This window comes from Pocillopora damicornis, chromosome 4 (genome assembly GCF_964200805.1).
Source record: "Pocillopora damicornis chromosome 4, jaPocDami1.2, whole genome shotgun sequence".
NCBI lineage: Eukaryota > Metazoa > Cnidaria > Anthozoa > Scleractinia > Pocilloporidae > Pocillopora > Pocillopora damicornis.
The window spans coordinates 26,595,397-26,613,273 of record NC_142673.1 but is presented as its reverse complement, the minus strand read 5'-3'; the positions used below and the strand labels follow the sequence as shown (position 1 = coordinate 26,613,273).

Genomic DNA, 17,877 nt, shown 5'->3' with positions numbered 1-17,877 from the left:
ATATCTGCAATTTTTTCCCTGAACGACTTGATTTTTGCAATTGTGGGTGATTTATGATGGTGAATTAATTAAACAATAACCTAAAACGTGGCATAAAGTGTAAGAGGATTATGATTTTTAAACTAACCCTAAGCATTAACAACAATGAATCCAAGAACACAAACTGATCTTCTCACCAAAAAGTTTATTTACATTGCATGGAACAAAACGTACATAACAGTACAGATTAATGTTGTAAAGAAAAGGAAATTTGTTTCATGTTTTAACAACCTTTCCCTCAACCTTATCAAACCAGATATAATCGTTTATGTTTCTATTTAGTAGACACTCTGGTTTTCTTGTTCCAAGAAAAGTTTGCTCCATAAGACTTTGGCTTCATCTTGACTTCATGTTTGTCATCAATTTCATAATTCCAACCTGATAACACAGGGAAAATTAGAAGGCATCTTAATCAGGTGTAATGAATACTTGTAGTCAACTGATTTTGAGTGCAATTTGGAAACTATAAACTTGTGCCTGTGGAGAAGGCAATTTGAAGCCTTTAAAGAAAGGGATTGATGTGCTCTCAACCAATAAGTATGCCAACATTGCTGCATGGTTAATGTTAGTATAGGTAATAACATAATTTTGAGTACAATTTTTTTCACTTTGGAATTTTTCGGACAACAAAATTGCATGAGCCTGTAGGGAAAGTGTGATTCAAAGTCTTTGAAAAATCTACAAGTGCTCATTTAAACCAAATGAGAAATTATATGAAAAATGTATCACTGAAAATCAAGACAGGCGAACTTTAGACAATTATTTTGTGTACATTATTACAAGCATTACAAAATAACAAATGGCTTTAATGTTGGGGAAAGAGAAATGGGACACTCTTTCAGCTCTTCTACATTTCTATGTTACTTATATTGTGGGCTATAATATTAATTTTCAAGCAAGGACTGGACTCAAAACAAAAAGCTTTCATTTCACTGACTACAGTGGTGTAAGCATCAGTAGTTACCATGTTTCTCAGCATAGTTCACAGCAGCCTCTTTTGAGGGGAATGTGAGATAAATGTTAGACAAGGGATCAGCACTACAATGAAAAGAAACAAATACATTAATTGAGATACAATAAAAAACATCCCCATTTCAGTTATAAGTAATCCTCCTATTTACTAAGTTTTATACTAGTGCCTTCTTTTCCACCTCTAATAAACATCTCCCTTCCCTCTACTTTCATGGATGAGAAATGATGAAAGATGTAAAGTATTGGTCATGTTTTGCTACAGGTGTAAGACCTTGAACATTTCTAACATTCTTGTTTAATGAATATGGAAGCGATCTTCACAGTAATGAACACTACTTAAGCAGTAGTGAAAATATGGCCTGAAAAACATTCAGGCTTGTATGGGATTTTCTTTTTTTTAAGGCCCAGAAGTTTGCTGTACTATGAAGATCACTTCCATATTCATTCCTTTGTCTGCAGTTCACAAATAGAATTTTCATATATTATCAGTCATTTATTCTTGTTACAGTGAGTGTACTTGTCAAGTTTGGAAAATAATTATGACTACCAACTGTGCAGCTACTAAAACTTAGAATCAGCTTTCTCTACAGTCTTTTACCCCGTATGTTGTGGCCTTTGAACTTCGTTTTATGATATTATCTACTGGAAAATCAAAAATTGAAACTCAAATTTGACGCCACCAATGCAATATCAAAAAAGTTAATGTTATTTACCAAATAATTAACCTAGCTTGGTTTGACCTTTTCTCTTTCCTGGGTCCAATTGGTACTCAGATAAATCAAACCTCATTTGATTTTGTTACATTATCGTTGTCGAGCTATGAGCTCAAGCATATTCATTTCCACTGACACGAGCAGTATTCATACTACGTGCACAAGTATTTCTTAATTTGCATCCATCTGCCTCGAAACTGATACTTTATCAAGTGACTTACTTCGAGGCCCATCCCATCAATGGATTCTCCCAACGTTCCATTGTATCAAACTCTATTTGCCAATTCTTTGTGTTAAACGAACCGGACTGCGTCGCTGTTCGTGCAGGGACAAAAATCCTTGCTTTTCTTTCTTTGACAAGCCAGTCTGGTACACCAGTCGTTGTGTCGATTACTTCCTGAAAAGATTCAGTGAGGAATAATTTTAACTTCATGGTCAACTCGTCGACAACAATGCACTAGATAAATCAGCTAACATAAGTCAGCTTGCAAGTAAGTTCTTAGTTCTACTTCTCTACCTTTCCGTCGTCATCAATCACCTCGACAGCTTTCTCCTGTTTATCTACAACTGTTGGTGTTGAACTGCTTGTAAAATTTTGATTTTGAAAGTGGAGGTGGCCAAGCCTTACGGCGGGACGAAGAAGACGAGGAAGATGCGCTCGATGACCAACCTTTATGATGAAAGTCGCCATTTTGAATCTCAACGATCGGCGGGAGATTGGGGTTGGCAAACAGTTTAGTGTAATGACGTAATTTATGCTAATCAAAGCTTCATATCATTATCTATTCCAGTTTACCAGGAGTAATGGCTCCTGACGTAGATTAATGATGACATTCGATGTTAAAGTTTACGCATAAGAAGGAGGATATATCCACCAGATGCAGAATATGCAATTCTTCATCAGATTTCCTGAAAAAAAATACTTTGAAACATTGTTCAAAATTTATACTTGAAAAAAAGTTAGTGGCGTTTCAGACGACATGGTACCTTGGCAAACAAAGCAGTCATTTGGACGAGGGCGGGTATGCTAGCCTGCAGAACAGGCATTATTTTTTTTTCGTTTTTTTATTTTTGACCGAATTTATTAATTATTAGCACATAGAGCTCTCTACTAGGTTTTTTATAAAAAATCTTTCCTTGACACACTGAACATAAAGTTTATTAGCAGTCCCTTCATAGCAAAGGGTTTGAAACATAAAAATTCTGTTACAAATTCGGCGAAAACCCTCAAAGGAATCATTGTGGTTTTGAGTTCAACCACTTAGCCATGGCGGAACAGCGATTGCTAGGCTTTTCCCCCAAGATGAAAATTCTCCCTTCGTGCTAATGATCTGCTTTGGCCAAGATTAGTATTAGTATTTAGCGCTCCCTCGAGTAAAAGGACGCCTAGTCGCAATTTTTTTTGTCTTACTCTAGTATAAACTATTACTGTCAACACCCTGAAGGCCTGTCAACTGACTCGATGGAACACAACGGGACACTTTAGTTGTAATGGTAAGGTCCCAACAACAGAATTTTGCTTGTAATCTTATTCGCTTGACTCCACTGACTTTTCTTAGGCAAATAAATGAATGAGTATATTAATACGGGTAAGAATCGACCAGCGTTTCGGGTGCGAACCCAACTCAAACTGGGTATAAATGGACTGAATTTGGGCGCGAAACGACCATGGGAACGAAACGACTGGATACCTCAGGGACCATTGCTAACGACACACGCTTCATTATCGTGATCTCTTGTTCGTGATATACACGCGATTTCTTACGTCTGTTGACTCAAGAGAGAGTTAGATACAAATTGGAGAACGTCTAAAAAATACTTCTTGACCGAATGAATTTAAGAGCTCCTCGCAGCTAAGAACACTATTGAACTAGTAGTTGAAAATAGGACCTGAAAAAAAACTCAGGTCCGTACGGGATTTGAACCCATGACCTCTGCAATACCGGTGCAGCGTTCTACCAACTGAGCTAAGGGACCGGTCATTATTTATTGCCTGGGGGGGGGGGGGGGGGTCGGAGTATTTAGGGGGGGATCACATGGTTTTTTGAAGACCTTTAGGGGGGATCAGCCGTAATTGACAAGCATAATGGGGGGAATCAGACCAAAAAAAAAGGAATTTTAGGTCGCGCCGGGACCCCGGGTGATTGCATTTGTAAATACTGTGGTAGGATTTGCCGCTGGGACTCTAAACCCCCAACCATATATTCAAGACCACGTTCAGTTGTATTTTGTATTATATAAACTCTATTCTAGCCCAGACACAAAACCCAAACCCTTTTACAGACCCTCCATTTTGTAAAAAAGAATCACTATCGTAGTCTAACATACACGTTTTTATTCAGGCACGATCTAAATTAGAAAGGTAATCAAGATTTTGAGAATGGAATACTTACAATTGCTCAAAATTGTTTCATAACATTTCAGCTTGTTTTATAGAGAATCGTAATCTAAAATCATAAACTTTCATTATTTTAATACGCGGCCGAATGAAAACAACAAATAAAAAAGTGTTTATTTTGGTGAGGCTGTATCTTGTTCCGCTTCCGTGTCAGAATCTTCGGCAGCCTTCTCCACTGGCTCTTGCACAGTCTCCTCGTCAGATTCATCTGAATCCTCGCCCGAACTTGACCCTTTTTCAGCACCATTACTGCTATTCTCTTCGTTCATTCTGGCCACTACCACTTTCAAATTGCGTGCCAGCTCTGTTTCAAACACGCCTCTTTCCAAAAGCCATAGCAGAGGATCCAAGTGGAGACGCTTGACAAATCTCGCAGTGAATCCTGCATTAATACTTGAGACACATTTGTAAGTATTCTTTTCGAGTGAATCGAAAACCTCTTTAGCTACCTCTTTTGAGGTAAGTTTTTCTAGGAGAATTGCTGCTCGCTGATGCAACCTTTTCTCCTTGATTTTTTTCACTTTTCTCTTGTTTTCTTTTTTTCTTCGGGATTGGCCGTTGTTCCCCATGGGAGATGGGAACTTTCTCTTCAAGCTCATGAGGGTGGTCGTCAGCGCATTGGAGGCTTTCTGCAGCTCTTGGTGTATGGCCTTCACTCGCTCTTGAGCTTCCTGGAAATATTTGAGCTCATCACTTGCAAACGACCTTAAGGTATGCTCTTCTGTATAAAGGTTCTTTCGTCTGTTGTCGATAAATGAGAGCAAATCGGATGCTGAATTAAAGGCCTCATTGACAGTGGTCAAGGAGGACTCACACTTCGCGACATCACCACTGCCCTTACATCCATCCACGCCTGACATGAACTTCGTGATGTTTTGGCACACTCCCCAATTCTCGTTTCTAAGCAAGTTGTTTTCTTTATCGGAAAGGGCTTTTATCTTTGTGTTTAACTGCCAACGCATTTGCTGTTGCTCGAGGAGATACTGTTTGAAACCGGCTTGTTTACTCACGAATGAAGATTCATAAATCTGCGGTACAACACTATTGTAGAATTTCAGCCTTTCTGTGTGTGGGTTGGGAAGAAGATATTTTTCCCACGGCTTCTTTTCTGGTGCTGAGTCGTTCCTCAGAACTTGTAGAAAAGGGGGGGGGGGATCATGAAACTTTCCACTACCGATAAGGGGGGATCTCTAAAAAACTAGATACTCTACGGGGGGGATCAGGTAAATGCTCCGATGTGACAACAAAAATACTCCGACCCCCCCCCCCCCGGCGATAAATAATGACCGGTCCCTAACAAGCCAACTGGGAGCTGGTCAATATGTTGGGTCCAATAACTTCTTGACCGTAGGAAAAAAATATATATTTGGTTTGTGTACCTGATGACGAGGCAAGAACTTGCATAATAAGTTTGTGAACTTGCTAAGATTAGAAAATAACTATGATAACCAACCGTTCAGCTAATAAAACTAAGGAATCAGCTTTCTCTATCATCGCATTCACCCCTTATGCTGTTCTAATATGAATCAATAAACCCTAATATATAAAGAAGTGCATAGATCATTTAGGATTGTTTTTTATTGTTTTTTTAGAGGGCACGGTAACGAATCCTGCAATCTGATTGGTTCTTTACCCGGTCAGTATTTTCCTATCTCTGCCCACGGGCCACGGTAACGCTTTCGTGAGTCGCCGTGTACATCTCAACTTTCGTTGCCATTTTTCATAAATATACCTCGTTTTGCCCGCTGGGCAGTATTTTTAAGCAAACACATCGGTCACTACCTCAAGCCGACTTATGAATCCTCTCTTTCTCTCTCTCAAATCAATTTAGTTGACAAAAAAATATTGGTTTCAGAATGAATTTGTATAGGCAATGGTGTCATTACGTCGGTTGACAAGCGGCCTAAAAACCGTCTGCAATTGATTTTAATCATTCACAAAAAGTACTTAGAAAGTTAAAACGTGAGGTATTTGGTTACAGGTAAACTGAACAATGGAACTTTCATTCATTTAATGTCTGAATTTTCACAAACAATTTGTTCGTAGTAAAAGAGCGAGCGAAGTTTTAATTTCAGTTCGACAATAAATATACGCTCCTGGTGAGTCTTTCAAAGTCCGTTCAATTTGGACATTTGGACCATAAATTGCACAACAGAAACTGAAGGAATTTATTGAGAAAAGGCCGCATTAAATCCCCTTGTGTCTCGTTGGAGTGTGCCGTTCGAATTCAGTTTTTGTGGAGGAAAGACCAGATTTACACACGCCGTTGCAGCAAACAAACGAGCAAACTCTCACAACTTCAAAATAAAAAAATTGAATTTACTCACAATTACTTTCCTCGCCGTTTACTTAATGAACAGAGGTAAATCTTCGTACATGAATGAATCGTCGATGAGAGTGAATAATACTTTCCGTTAGATCATTGATTGTTTTTGAAGAAAACATTGTCGTGACAGTCCTTGCCAAACTAGTTCCGTTGTTTTTCAAATCTTCTTGCGCTTTTTTTTTCTTACGCGCTCTCTAATTGACAGGTGTCAGATTGTGGCAGATACTTGTAAAAATAATGTTTCAAAGTTTGTTTGGAAGCCTTTTAAATCATCTTTATCGTTACGGAAATGAAAATGTTTCGCTGAGGCATCTCTCTTTAATTTGCATCACCGCTATTTTAACTACCATTTACTCACTCAAAAATAGTTCAGTTTATGGAAGATCTTGCCGTATTTACGTCCATAAATCATTAGGGTTCTTTTGGAAAGAATTTCGTCAAGTTTAAAAAACAATAAATATGTTATTTACCGGCTAAGGGTCGGTCCGTATGGTGAAAAACTGTGACCTCGGTCTTGAAAATGCTGCCCTCGGCCTACGGCCTCGGGCAGTATTTTCAAGACCTCGGTCACAGTTTTTCACCATACGGACCTCCCAGCCGGCAAATAACATATATATATCATATGAGACTCAAATTCACTGTGAATTTCGTAATGATAGTATTCTCTACTAGAAAACCATTATTGGACACGAACGCCATCGTTGCAATAATTAACAAAGTTGATATTAGTTGGTAAAAAACTTTAAGATATTGTTCAATATTTACATTGAGATTGTTCAACTGACTTTGATTGGCGCAATGTGACTGATAAGACACAAATGCATTCAATATCACGGGCTCACATATTAGCATTTCAGACAAAACGAACACCTTGGCAGACAAAGGAATTAGATAGTCGAGGGCATGCACGATGTTAGCGTCAAGATGATCGCTTCTTTTAAGTCGCAGCTCGTAGAGAAATGTTCCTAAACGAGCTTATGTCTGATGATTTGTTTTTGAGAGTGCTCCAGCTTCCACTAAAGCGATAACGACGAAAATTGGATAGGAAACAAACGTGCTTGAAGTACAAAGGTACGTACTAATGAAAACTGTAGAGAGATGAGAGATATTTCTTCGTATATTTTAATTATTCTGTGGTGTGTTCTATGATATTTTGGCTCTATAGTGTGAAGAAAACCATAGGATTATAGTTCTGATGGAAATCTTAGGTAAAAAGCTTATTTAACGAGACGAAGTTCACAGAATGAAAAGGCGACACGTTCTAAAATTCATTATGCATACACTCTACCACGTGTTCTTAGATAAAAGATTATTGTTCGAATTTTTACCTTAACTCAGCAGAATTGAATATCTCTAATTATGCTATTTGGTTCCTTTTATGGCAAGATTTCGATTCCTTACGGCAATGTAGTTCTTAATGCAAACAAGTATACGATGAAAGACAGCAAACATGGGCGTGCTTTGATTTGGAATTTCTCTTATGTCAGCCCAATATCTCACGAGAGAAAGTGGCAAATGAGTTAGATTTAACAAATAGAGAAGTCTTGACTGTGCTCCGTTCTGTTGTAAAGCACGCAGGAAGCGGCTAGAGCGCGAAAGAAGTGTAGGGGGAAACACGAGACGTAGTCGAGTGTTTCTCCCCACTTCTTGAGTGCTCTAGCCGCTTCCTAAGTGCTTTACAACAGAACAGAGCACAGTCAAGGCTTCTCTATTTGTTTTATAATAAATAATCCGTTAAATTCCCCAAGAATTACTTTCAATTTTCAAAACAAATCTTATATCCAAAGCGAACAACAGTGTCGTCAGCATACTCTCATACTCTATACTCTCATAAAGCACGCTACAATAAGCCAATCAGAATCCCTGTTAGAATGATTCAAATAATCTGATTGGCTGTACAAGACTAAAGCTGTCAAAAATGTCAAACCATCAAAGTTCAAAAACCATCAAAGTTCATATTCTGCAATAGTTTACAAAAAATAGCTCGGCATGTCGAATTTAACACTTTTGCCTGAAGTTTTTTAGTTTCTAATACAAGATCTGAAAGTGAAATGTTCAGTGAAATTCGGCCCAGTCGTGGCTCACAAGAATACGCAAGTTATTTCACATGACAAGTAGAAAACAAACTGTTTAAGGCGAGTGTATTATGAATGAACAACAGCCGAATTCACTAAGAAATGAAGATCGCTCGGAATGACAGCGCCGTAAAACTCGGTTGCAGTGACTGATCTGGCCTTCCACTCAACGCATCGGAAAGGTAATCAGGGCAAGCTCTTATTTTTTCACTCGAAGGGTAGTCGATTTAGTTCCTGAGGCTTGCTCCTTTGCGATGACCGAAGATCGCCATGATTAGCTAGCCGCGATAGACCTTAAGTCGCTCTGACACCGTCATGATTAGTATGAATTTTAACAGTTATGCCAGGTTATATTTTTCATCATTCCTGTTTTTTTTCTGTTTGAAATCGAAACTTTATATTATTATACAAGTGTTAGCTGTGTTTGATTTTTATTACCGTTCGTAAACTCGCAATCTAACTGAGCGTGAAAACCGTTAAAAAAACTCGGACTGTCTATCTTGTTTTATCTTTGAGGATTTTTGTCTCTGCTCACGTTACAGTAATGTAAATTACTGCACCTGGCATTTTTGCAAACCTTTGCTTGCTTGTTCCGAAATTTCACTTTCAATTAACGAAAGAAAAGCTAGAAAGAAGTCCCGGAAAAGGTCGGACATAGTACGATTTGGCAGATGGCGTGACAGCTTTAGCTCAGTTCTATGCTGTATACTCTCATAGAACACGCTCTTTCAACCAATGACAGTACGTGTTATATCCGAGCTTAATTATAGAGAAGAAATTACGTATCAACAAGCAACTATTTATTATTTTGTTTATCGTATAAACACCATGGGCTTTCGCTTTACTGACATGAATTTATTAATGAACTTTGAGAAATGACCTTTGGATTAAGAAGGGCAAACGCTTTGCCATTCATTCCGGCACAATAAAAGGCTTCTTCATGCAGATCCTTGTTGTTGCTCTTTTATAAAAGAATTTGCTCATGCTTTTAGCTACCAGCTACTCTTACGCATTTTTTGTGCTCTCCAAACTTCTCACGTGCATCAACCAACACGACAGAATCACGTGAAAGGGGAGTGAGGTATCAGCAGCTGATTGGCTGTATCAAACGCACTTAAAATGCCGTAATTTTACCCTATGTAGGCAGAGCTTTTCTCAGGGCTGGAAATTCTTTTTAGACTTTAAGGAAAGGTCATCAATACAAAGTTTAGCTTTTTAATTAAAAACCATGCTCTAAACCATCTTCAGTTTAACTGAACCTTTTATCTATACATTCATTTTTGTGAAAGAGGGCTGAAAGCTAATAGTGGAAAGACGTTTTATTGAATGAAATCAACCCCATTAAAGAGAATCCCTGAGGCCAACTACTTGATGTGTAAAACTGCAATTTGGTTTAAATAACCATCCCCAATACTTATAGATGGTTCAGTCCTTTAGACTGCTTACTATCCTTGAGTCATTCTTTTCTTGTCAAAGTTTCCATTCATTGATGACTTTATTTTTAATTGTAAATAGTTTTATTTCTATGCTCTGATTAATATCTCATCTCTTATTCTATTTATTTAATTATCTACTTAAATGGCTAGGTTTCCTTCAGTTACCCTGGTGCCTAACCGAAGTTTGAAATCATGCAAAAATATTCAATTTAAATAACTTTGCTAAATCTTGATCTTTGTATGGATTCACTCCAAGTTTCCAATGTAGGATGATTTCTGCATGATTATTGTTGCTTTTCCCCTGCACCCCGGCAAAGCTTAAATCTTAGGATGGAAGTGCCTTGTGCAGTAAATATAATGATTTTTACAATATTCTTTAGAATGAATGATAGTTATTTTGCACTTTAATTTGTCTTTTTTCAGTTGTTTTCAGTTAAGTTTTATTGCCAAAAAAATGGAAATGACAACTGATGAACAGAAACGTTGGATGGTGGTTGGAATTGCTATGATCAAAGTGATTGCCCCAGTGCTGCGAGATGTTGTTAACCAAGGAATAACTGCACATTACAAATACTTTGACACATCCTTACATCCCTGTAAGCTTAATGCACTGACCTATGCTGACTTTCGGAGTAAACCCAGCCTCGAAAACTTGAAGTTTGAAAACATCAACAACAACAGTCAAATACCTAAGAAAAACAAGAAGAAAGACAAGAAGAAATACAACTTCAATGTTTTATCTGAACTGGACCTGGCAAAATTGTATCTTCCTCATTACCTTGCAACATTCTCAGCATTTGATGAATCTCTTGACTTGTGTCCCATTCTCCGTCTGCTTGGATATAACAATCCAAAACCCATCTTTCCCTCGCCAGACCCAATGCTCCTTATTCATACAGCAGCAGATGCTGTAAGAGATAATGTCAGAAACAAGTGGGCCCATCCTAATCTTAATGACTGGACTGAAGCTTTCTTCAAAGACTGCTTTGCCAAATTTGAGGATTTAGTGAAGAGTGTTGACATTGGCGCAAAAGAGCAGAAAATACTAGACCAGCTGCATCATTGGCAAACAAAAGGTGAAATTTCAATGCAATTACACATCTACCATAAGAATAGGATGAGTAGCTGTTGAGGGTGGTTGTCATGCTTAAGTTTTATGATGTTAATAGGTGATTTTAGTGCACTTTTGGCGTTTTCCATACAGTTGAGTATTCTTTTAGAGAGGGGAGACTGAGATTCTTTAATTTGTTTGATATTTGTTTGATCTTTGATCAAAATTGATCTTTTTGCAAAGGTTTCTGCTCACGGCTCACTCATGCCCTTCATTCTGGATGGTGTACTCAGCATCTGTGAAAATAAGGCTCTTTGGGTCCCTCCTCTAGAGTATTCTTCCCTTGGGGGTAGTCTTTGTGATGGAAGCTTGATCCCTTACAAGTATCCTGATCATTAATTACATAAAATTATTTCTCCATTTTGTCGTTAAGGCTGTGAGGTAGTGATGGGACATGTAGCTGATCAAGAACTTTTGAAATTGGTGCAACAAACGCAGGCATATTTCCGTAAAGAATTGGAGGAGCTTCAATCAACTGTTGCCTCCATCGGAGACAAGCAGCAAACATTAGAAGCCACGGTAGAAAACCAAGGCCAGAGGATTGATAAGGTGGAAGCTATTCAGGCCGAAAATGCTGAGAAAATGAAGGAGAACTACAATTACTCAGTGGAAGTGATCAAGAACTTTATAGCAGGTACTCTTTAATTCGCTTTGTGGGTTCTGCCCTCTGATATTGATCTGATCTGGTATTAAAATCATGTACTTTTAGTCGAAGCTGTGTATAGAGATCTGAAGAATATAGCTAACATTCGTTTTTGACCTTTAAATAGACTGACTTTTCTAGGCTACGATAAGGCAAACTCTTGCTCAGGCATATACGACTTGTGATTTTTTTCATGTATTGTCGCTATGTATGTATAAGAAATAACATGATTTCGAGTGCAATTTGGTGTTAACAAGCACGAGTAAATTTTTCAAAGGCAACAAAATTGCCCGTAGGGCAAGTGCAATTTGTAGTCTTTGAAAAAATTTGTTTATTACACCAAATTGCAAGAGAAATCATGTTTTATAACATAGCGCGCATGCTTGCCCTATTTAAGTCCTATTGAGCCGCTATGAACAAAATCTGTATTAACGCACGCCCGTGCGTAAATAAGATGACGTGAGCATTTTTTTGCAAGTTTCCTGCAGTCTGTCTTTTCCAACTGCACCGTACACGGCAGCGTAAACATTATTTTGAACAATCAAAACCCGGCTCCTCGACTTTTAAAGCCTTTTTTAGTGACACTTGAGTTCATTTGGCTCTGATTTTCTCCATTTTCCCCTTAAATTTTGAGCTTTTCGGTTAACTGGATCAAATGGTCTCGCTCAAACCAGAGTATAAAATGTGACGTGTTTTTGACCAGCCGTTGTGCGTTGTGAGAATTTTGCACTATCCGGCACAGTAAAAGGCTTCTTCGTGCAGATCCTTGTTGTCGCTCTGTTATAAAAGAATTTGCTCATGCTTTTAGCTACCAGCTACTTTTACGCATTTTTCGTGCTCTCCAAACTTCTCGCGTGCATCCATAACTCGATATACGCACGCTAAGCATGAACAAATTCTTAAATTACTTGTTCATAATGTACATGAAAAAGCATTATAAAGAGTTAAGACAGACGAAATTTTGAAAACGTGTGCGTGCTATTTGTAATTTGCACTCGTGTTACACGAGAAAGCCAATCAGAAACGCATGTTTTTCATGTACATTATTAAGATTAAAACACTGATGTGGATAGGCGTAGGAGCTTAATACAATGCTTCTTGATCTGGTGCGAGAATGATTTTATGAGGGTAGTTCAGTTACCAGATTTAAAATTATGGTATAAAGCCCTTTTTACGTCATGCTTGTTGATGGGTCTCACTGCTATTTACCAGGGCTCTTTCGTTTATTAAAAGCAAGCTTGTTCGAGGGAGTCATCTTCCTTACTTTCCTGAGCTTTTATCTTGTTCATAAGTTTCCCTTCGTTGCTGCAACTTGCAACAGACTTGATATAAGTACCCTGCACATTTCTCGATTCGGCCAATTTCTGTGTTCATACACACTGGCGAGTAGTTGTAGCTTAATTGATTGATCAATTAGTATAGGTAATCACATGATTTCGAGTGCAATTTGGAATAAATAAGCCCGTAGGGCGAGTGCAATTTGTGTTCTTTGAAAAAATTAAAAAGTGCTTGTTTATTCCAAATTGCACGAGAAAAATCATGTGATTACCTGTTAATAATATACATGGAAAAATACGAGATGGTCTATCATAATTAAACATAAGCAAAGCGCGCACATCAAGTGCAAAAAATAATTTATTCAAACCGTACGATCGGTCAAAACAACTGCGTACGATCAAAACAATAATATGCAATGATATCTTCGCATCTTTAAGGTGCAAAAAAGTTCAAAGTCCGGCTAAAGAGTTCAAGGAATTGTTCAGTCTGTGTCCGAATCACTTTTAATGATATGGAATCGTCGTTTCCGAGGTTTAACCATGTTTGTTTTTAATTTCGGCGTTGGATCACTCGAGCAAAGTGTTAAGCCGGGTCGGCTCGTAATTTTCAATTTCCTCGGCAATTCCCCTCTCTAAACACCACTTTTTCCAAACCGACAACCAAAAGGCAGCGCCTTTTACAGTGTTTTCATTGTTTAAGCTGTTTTTCAGCTGCGGTGGCGAAAGAAAACCTACTTAAAACGCCGGCCATTGTTTCGCTCGCAAATTTTCAAATTTTCAAATTTTGTTGGGACATCCAAGGCTCGTATTTGATTGACTTTCTATGAGTTTCTTTGATTATTGACCAATCAGACTGTCTGATTTGTTTCTTTCTTTGCACTGAATTAACCCTCGTCTGCACTGAATTAACTCTCTTCTGCACTGAATTACCTGAAAACTGCATTTATCTTAACCAATCAGAACTAAGTAATTTTTCCATGTATATTATTAATTTACGAATAGAACATTATTCGGAAAGGTTAGCGTAGTTCTCTTACTTTTTCATCGCATCGTTGTGTGGCGTGGTGAGGTTGATATTAAGTTAGTGTTTATACTTTTCTTCAGAGGCATCTAATACGCTTTTGATTTCAAATTGTATTCCGCGAAATATTTCCCTAGTTGTACACTTCATTGATGGAGGTCAATTCTTTTTTTTTTCGCTTAGCATCTCCTCCAAAGAAGCAGTTTGATTTGGAATCTTTTCGCACCAAACTTGTAAATCATTATAGAAGGACAGCAAAGGTGCAGACATCTGTGTGGTCGAAGAAAGACAAAGTGTGTATTGACGAGGTATACACACGTCTGTCCATGGTCAAAGGGGAATGCAATGCGGGGTGCGAAGTGGGATGCGAGGGGAAGCACTCTGTTCCTGCAACTTCTTGGCAGCTATTTAATGAATTGAAGAACGGTCGTGAAACGAAGAGGATACTTGTCGATGGCCAGGCTGGAATTGGAAAGTCTACTTTTGTGACGAAGCTCTCTCTTGATTGGATTGAGTGTATCAAGGAAACAAATCCTTTAAAGAAATTCAAACTGGTTCTGTTGATCAAGCTCCGGGAAGTTTCTCACTGTAAGACGCTAGAAGAAGTAATTCGCTCTTCTGACCTTCTTCCAGAGGAAGAGGAAGACGTTTTACCTGATTTGCTTCACTACATTACTGAGAATCAGGAAGAGGTCTTGTTTGTCTTTGATGGCTATGATGAATATGGCGTGCGGAAAGATTCCGACGTTCTTAAGATCTTCATGGGACGAAAATTTCGAGATTGTTGTGTTCTGGTGACGACGCGGTCCTCCCAAGGGGATGACCTTCGTGAATTCGCTGATGTACAGGCTGAGGTTACTGGGTTTAGTTTGGAAGACATCAAACGATACTTAAACAAACAACTCGGAGAAAAAGAGGCAGAGGCGCTACTACATCACCTTGAGAAACAAAGGTTGATTGATATTGCGAAAATCCCCCTACTGTGCCTGTTTTTCAGTATTCTATGGAAGAATACTGAAAAGAAGATGAGAGAAAAGTTAACAACAAAGAATCGGACGATGGTATTCTTGGAGATTATCCAGTACGTTTTGGACTATGGTTATGGAAAGGGTGCTTTGGACCAGCCCAGAACTGTTGAGGGTAGTAAGGACATCCTTGCTGATCTTGGTGAGGTAGCTTTGGAAGGTCTGTTGTCTGATGATCTTATTTTTGAGTATGGCAAAGTGAAGCAAATAAAGGGCTGCGAAGGCATCATTAACGGTTTCCTGCAAATCACCGAGGATACCGAGAACATTCGGCCTTCCAAAAGAGTGTCCTTCATTCACAAAACAATTCAAGAATTTTTAGCTGCCTGGTTCGTTGTGCACAAATTGGTCCCTGAACGTAATCTTGGACGACTGCAAGAGCAAGCTAGGGACAGCGAGAGTTGTCTTCGTCTTGAGAATGTCTTTCTTTTCATCAGTGGATTGTCCCATGATGGAGATGGAGGTGGAGATGGAGCTGGAGCCAGTGCCGGAGCTGAGTTGGTTTTACAACACTTAGCCGATGTTAACCGGGAAGACAGAAACCTTCAGTTTAAGCAGACAGTTGTTTTGCCAGGCAGAAGTGGAGAAACATGCTATGATCTCACTTACCCTCAAAAAAGGTTTCATGACTTGGTATTTGCGTTATTTGATGAAGCGCAATCAAAAGGAGGGCTTCTAAGACATTGCCTCTCATGTACAGATGGAGTGATGTTACTCTCCCAAAGACTTGTGAAGAACCTTTTGGAGTGCCAGGATAATATCATCGAAATGGATCAAGCAACTATTGTTTTCAAGATGCTAGGAGGTGACCTTTCGTTCTCCCTGGAAGAGGATTTGAGGAAGTTCTTTGATAGTTTCGACTTGGTAGTGAAGGTAACAGAATGTTCTCAGGCTCTCCAACTAGGGGATTTTTACAGGAAGTTCTTGAACTGTGGTTTTCTTTGTATGTGCAGTTTCAGCGCTGTTCTTTTGGCAAGTAAAGGAAGCCTCTCGTTTTACGTTACGGACCTATGTATTGCTTGCGAACTTCATGGACTTTTGCTTGCGGGATTTAATGTTGACAACCATCCTCATCACGTGGTCACAGCCATTTTGGTCGATGGAATCAATCAAGATCGCAAACGCCAAAGACAGCTACGGCTTGAGCATTTAGTACCGCTTAAGTTTCCTTTTGAAAGTCAGAGTGAAGTCAGATCACTTGCAAGCCAGCAGAACCTTCCGTCTGACGAGTATTTGTTCAAGCAGCTGCAATCCTTGCAATGTGTCTCTCTTTCAAGCCGCAAGGTGCTTACAGCACTTGGTGACATTGCTGGGCGATCGAAGTCTTTTAATTCTGTAAAACTAGAACTTGCAAAAGGTGGTGAATTTTGTGATTTTCTAGAGCCTGTCAAGAAGTTAAAGGACTGTTCACTTCAATTGTCCAGGCGCTCCTTGGATACCTGTACGTCGGCTGGAATGAAACGACTCTCAAACTTATTACCAAATTTCAACAACCTCTCGGTTCTACGCCTCAACCTGAAAGATTGCTCTAGGATCCTTGTCAATCAGTTGGTCGCCGTTATCACGCACTCCACGGTCAAAATACTTCAATTGAATAAGGTGGATTTGGTGGAAAATACCGCCATTGTTCTTGGTGGCTCTGTGTGTAAGATGTCAGTGCTGGAGGTTCTTGTAATAGAGGGAAAGATGAACGAGTTAGGATTGGGAGGGATGCGAGCTTTATTTGGAGGATTTTCGCGAGTAATCCCTTTAAGAGAACTTGAGCTCAGCTGTTTTCGTGTCTTCAATAATGGTCTCAGATTTCTCAGAAATAGCTTCCAGTTCTTCCCCGGAATGGAAGAACTTCGGCTTGTCAATCTAGAGCTTGATGATAGAGATGTCGGTAATCTCCTCAGTGACGTCAACTTTCCAGAATTACACAAACTGATTTTATCAAAGAATCGGCTCGGCCATGGGATTACCTCTATTGTGAGTCATATTGTGTGTTTTCCGAAGATATTTCAACTCGTTCTGGAAGATGTAAACTGTTCCGAAGAAGACAAGAAGTTCGTAATTGAAAACGTCAGAAAGGTTCGGCCAGTGTTTGGTATTTACCCACTATCGCCTGACACAATCGAATTTTTGTCGAAGCAAGAAGAAAGAGGCGACAGTTACTGAGCTCAGTTCGGCGTGATGTTGTGATGAAGATTTGGTTTGATTCATGTGCGACGAGAGTGAAAGAGGAAGGAAGAAGTGAAATTTATAATCAAAAGGTGTGGGGAAGAAACTGTGTTTCATCAAACGTTGCTGGAATCGTTGTTTCGAATTCCTTAAAGTCATAAATCCATTTTTCTTTTCTTTCCTTTGACTGAGGACGAAATTACAAAGTTTCTGGACCGGAATTCTGCCTTTCGGTCTGTTTTTTTCGTTTTCGTTTATGTTTGATTAATATCGATGAATAATTAATCGAGAGGATCGCTCGTTCACCCGAGAGCGCTTCATTTATCATACCGTATATTTTTCAGTAAGCTGTAGATAAGGCTAACGTACTCATTGGGCGAAAAAATCTCTAAATATACTTGTGTTGTTGCTTCTCTTTTTTAGTTGTAGCAGAATCAAATAAAAACGTGAATTTTGTCAGATCCCTTTTGAACACATTAGTCTGGACAAATAGCACGAGAAATTAATCCTTCGCATTTTGTTGAGAAACAAATGCTCACATCAGTAAATACAAATGGTATCTCCTGTCCAATGATGAAGAACAGTTGAAGAATATTAGATACTAAAATGTTGGTGTTTTTCGCGTTTTGTATTTATCAATTTTTTGCGCGTTGAGACCACTTCAGGTACCCGATCTCCAGT

The 17,877-nt window shown here is 38.8% G+C and overlaps 2 protein-coding genes across 3 annotated transcripts; one reads left to right on the top strand and one right to left on the bottom strand.

Moving 5' to 3' along the window:
* Positions 1–164: 164 nt before the first annotated feature.
* Positions 165–2,447, bottom strand: LOC113667323 (NADH dehydrogenase [ubiquinone] iron-sulfur protein 4, mitochondrial). The gene is made up of 4 exons (XM_027183133.2): positions 2,242–2,447; positions 1,946–2,121; positions 1,004–1,077; positions 165–417 (listed from the first exon to the last, which is right to left on the bottom strand). The coding sequence occupies exons 1-4, from the start codon at positions 2,413–2,415 to the stop codon at positions 314–316; spliced, it is 528 nt and encodes a 175-aa protein (XP_027038934.1). The 5' UTR covers positions 2,416–2,447; the 3' UTR covers positions 165–313.
* Positions 2,448–7,282: 4,835 nt separating this feature from the next.
* Positions 7,283–17,657, top strand: LOC113667313 (uncharacterized). 2 transcript variants are annotated; one of them, XM_027183123.2, is made up of 4 exons: positions 7,283–7,519; positions 10,383–11,035; positions 11,444–11,704; positions 14,195–17,657. In XM_027183123.2, the coding sequence occupies exons 2-4, from the start codon at positions 10,414–10,416 to the stop codon at positions 17,191–17,193; spliced, it is 3,882 nt and encodes a 1,293-aa protein (XP_027038924.2). In that variant the 5' UTR covers positions 7,283–7,519; positions 10,383–10,413; the 3' UTR covers positions 17,194–17,657. The 2 variants fall into 2 exon arrangements, with proteins under 2 accessions (XP_027038924.2, XP_089061202.1); XM_089205076.1 differs by lacking the exon at positions 7,283–7,519 and adding an exon at positions 8,416–8,705.
* Positions 17,658–17,877: the final 220 nt, after the last annotated feature.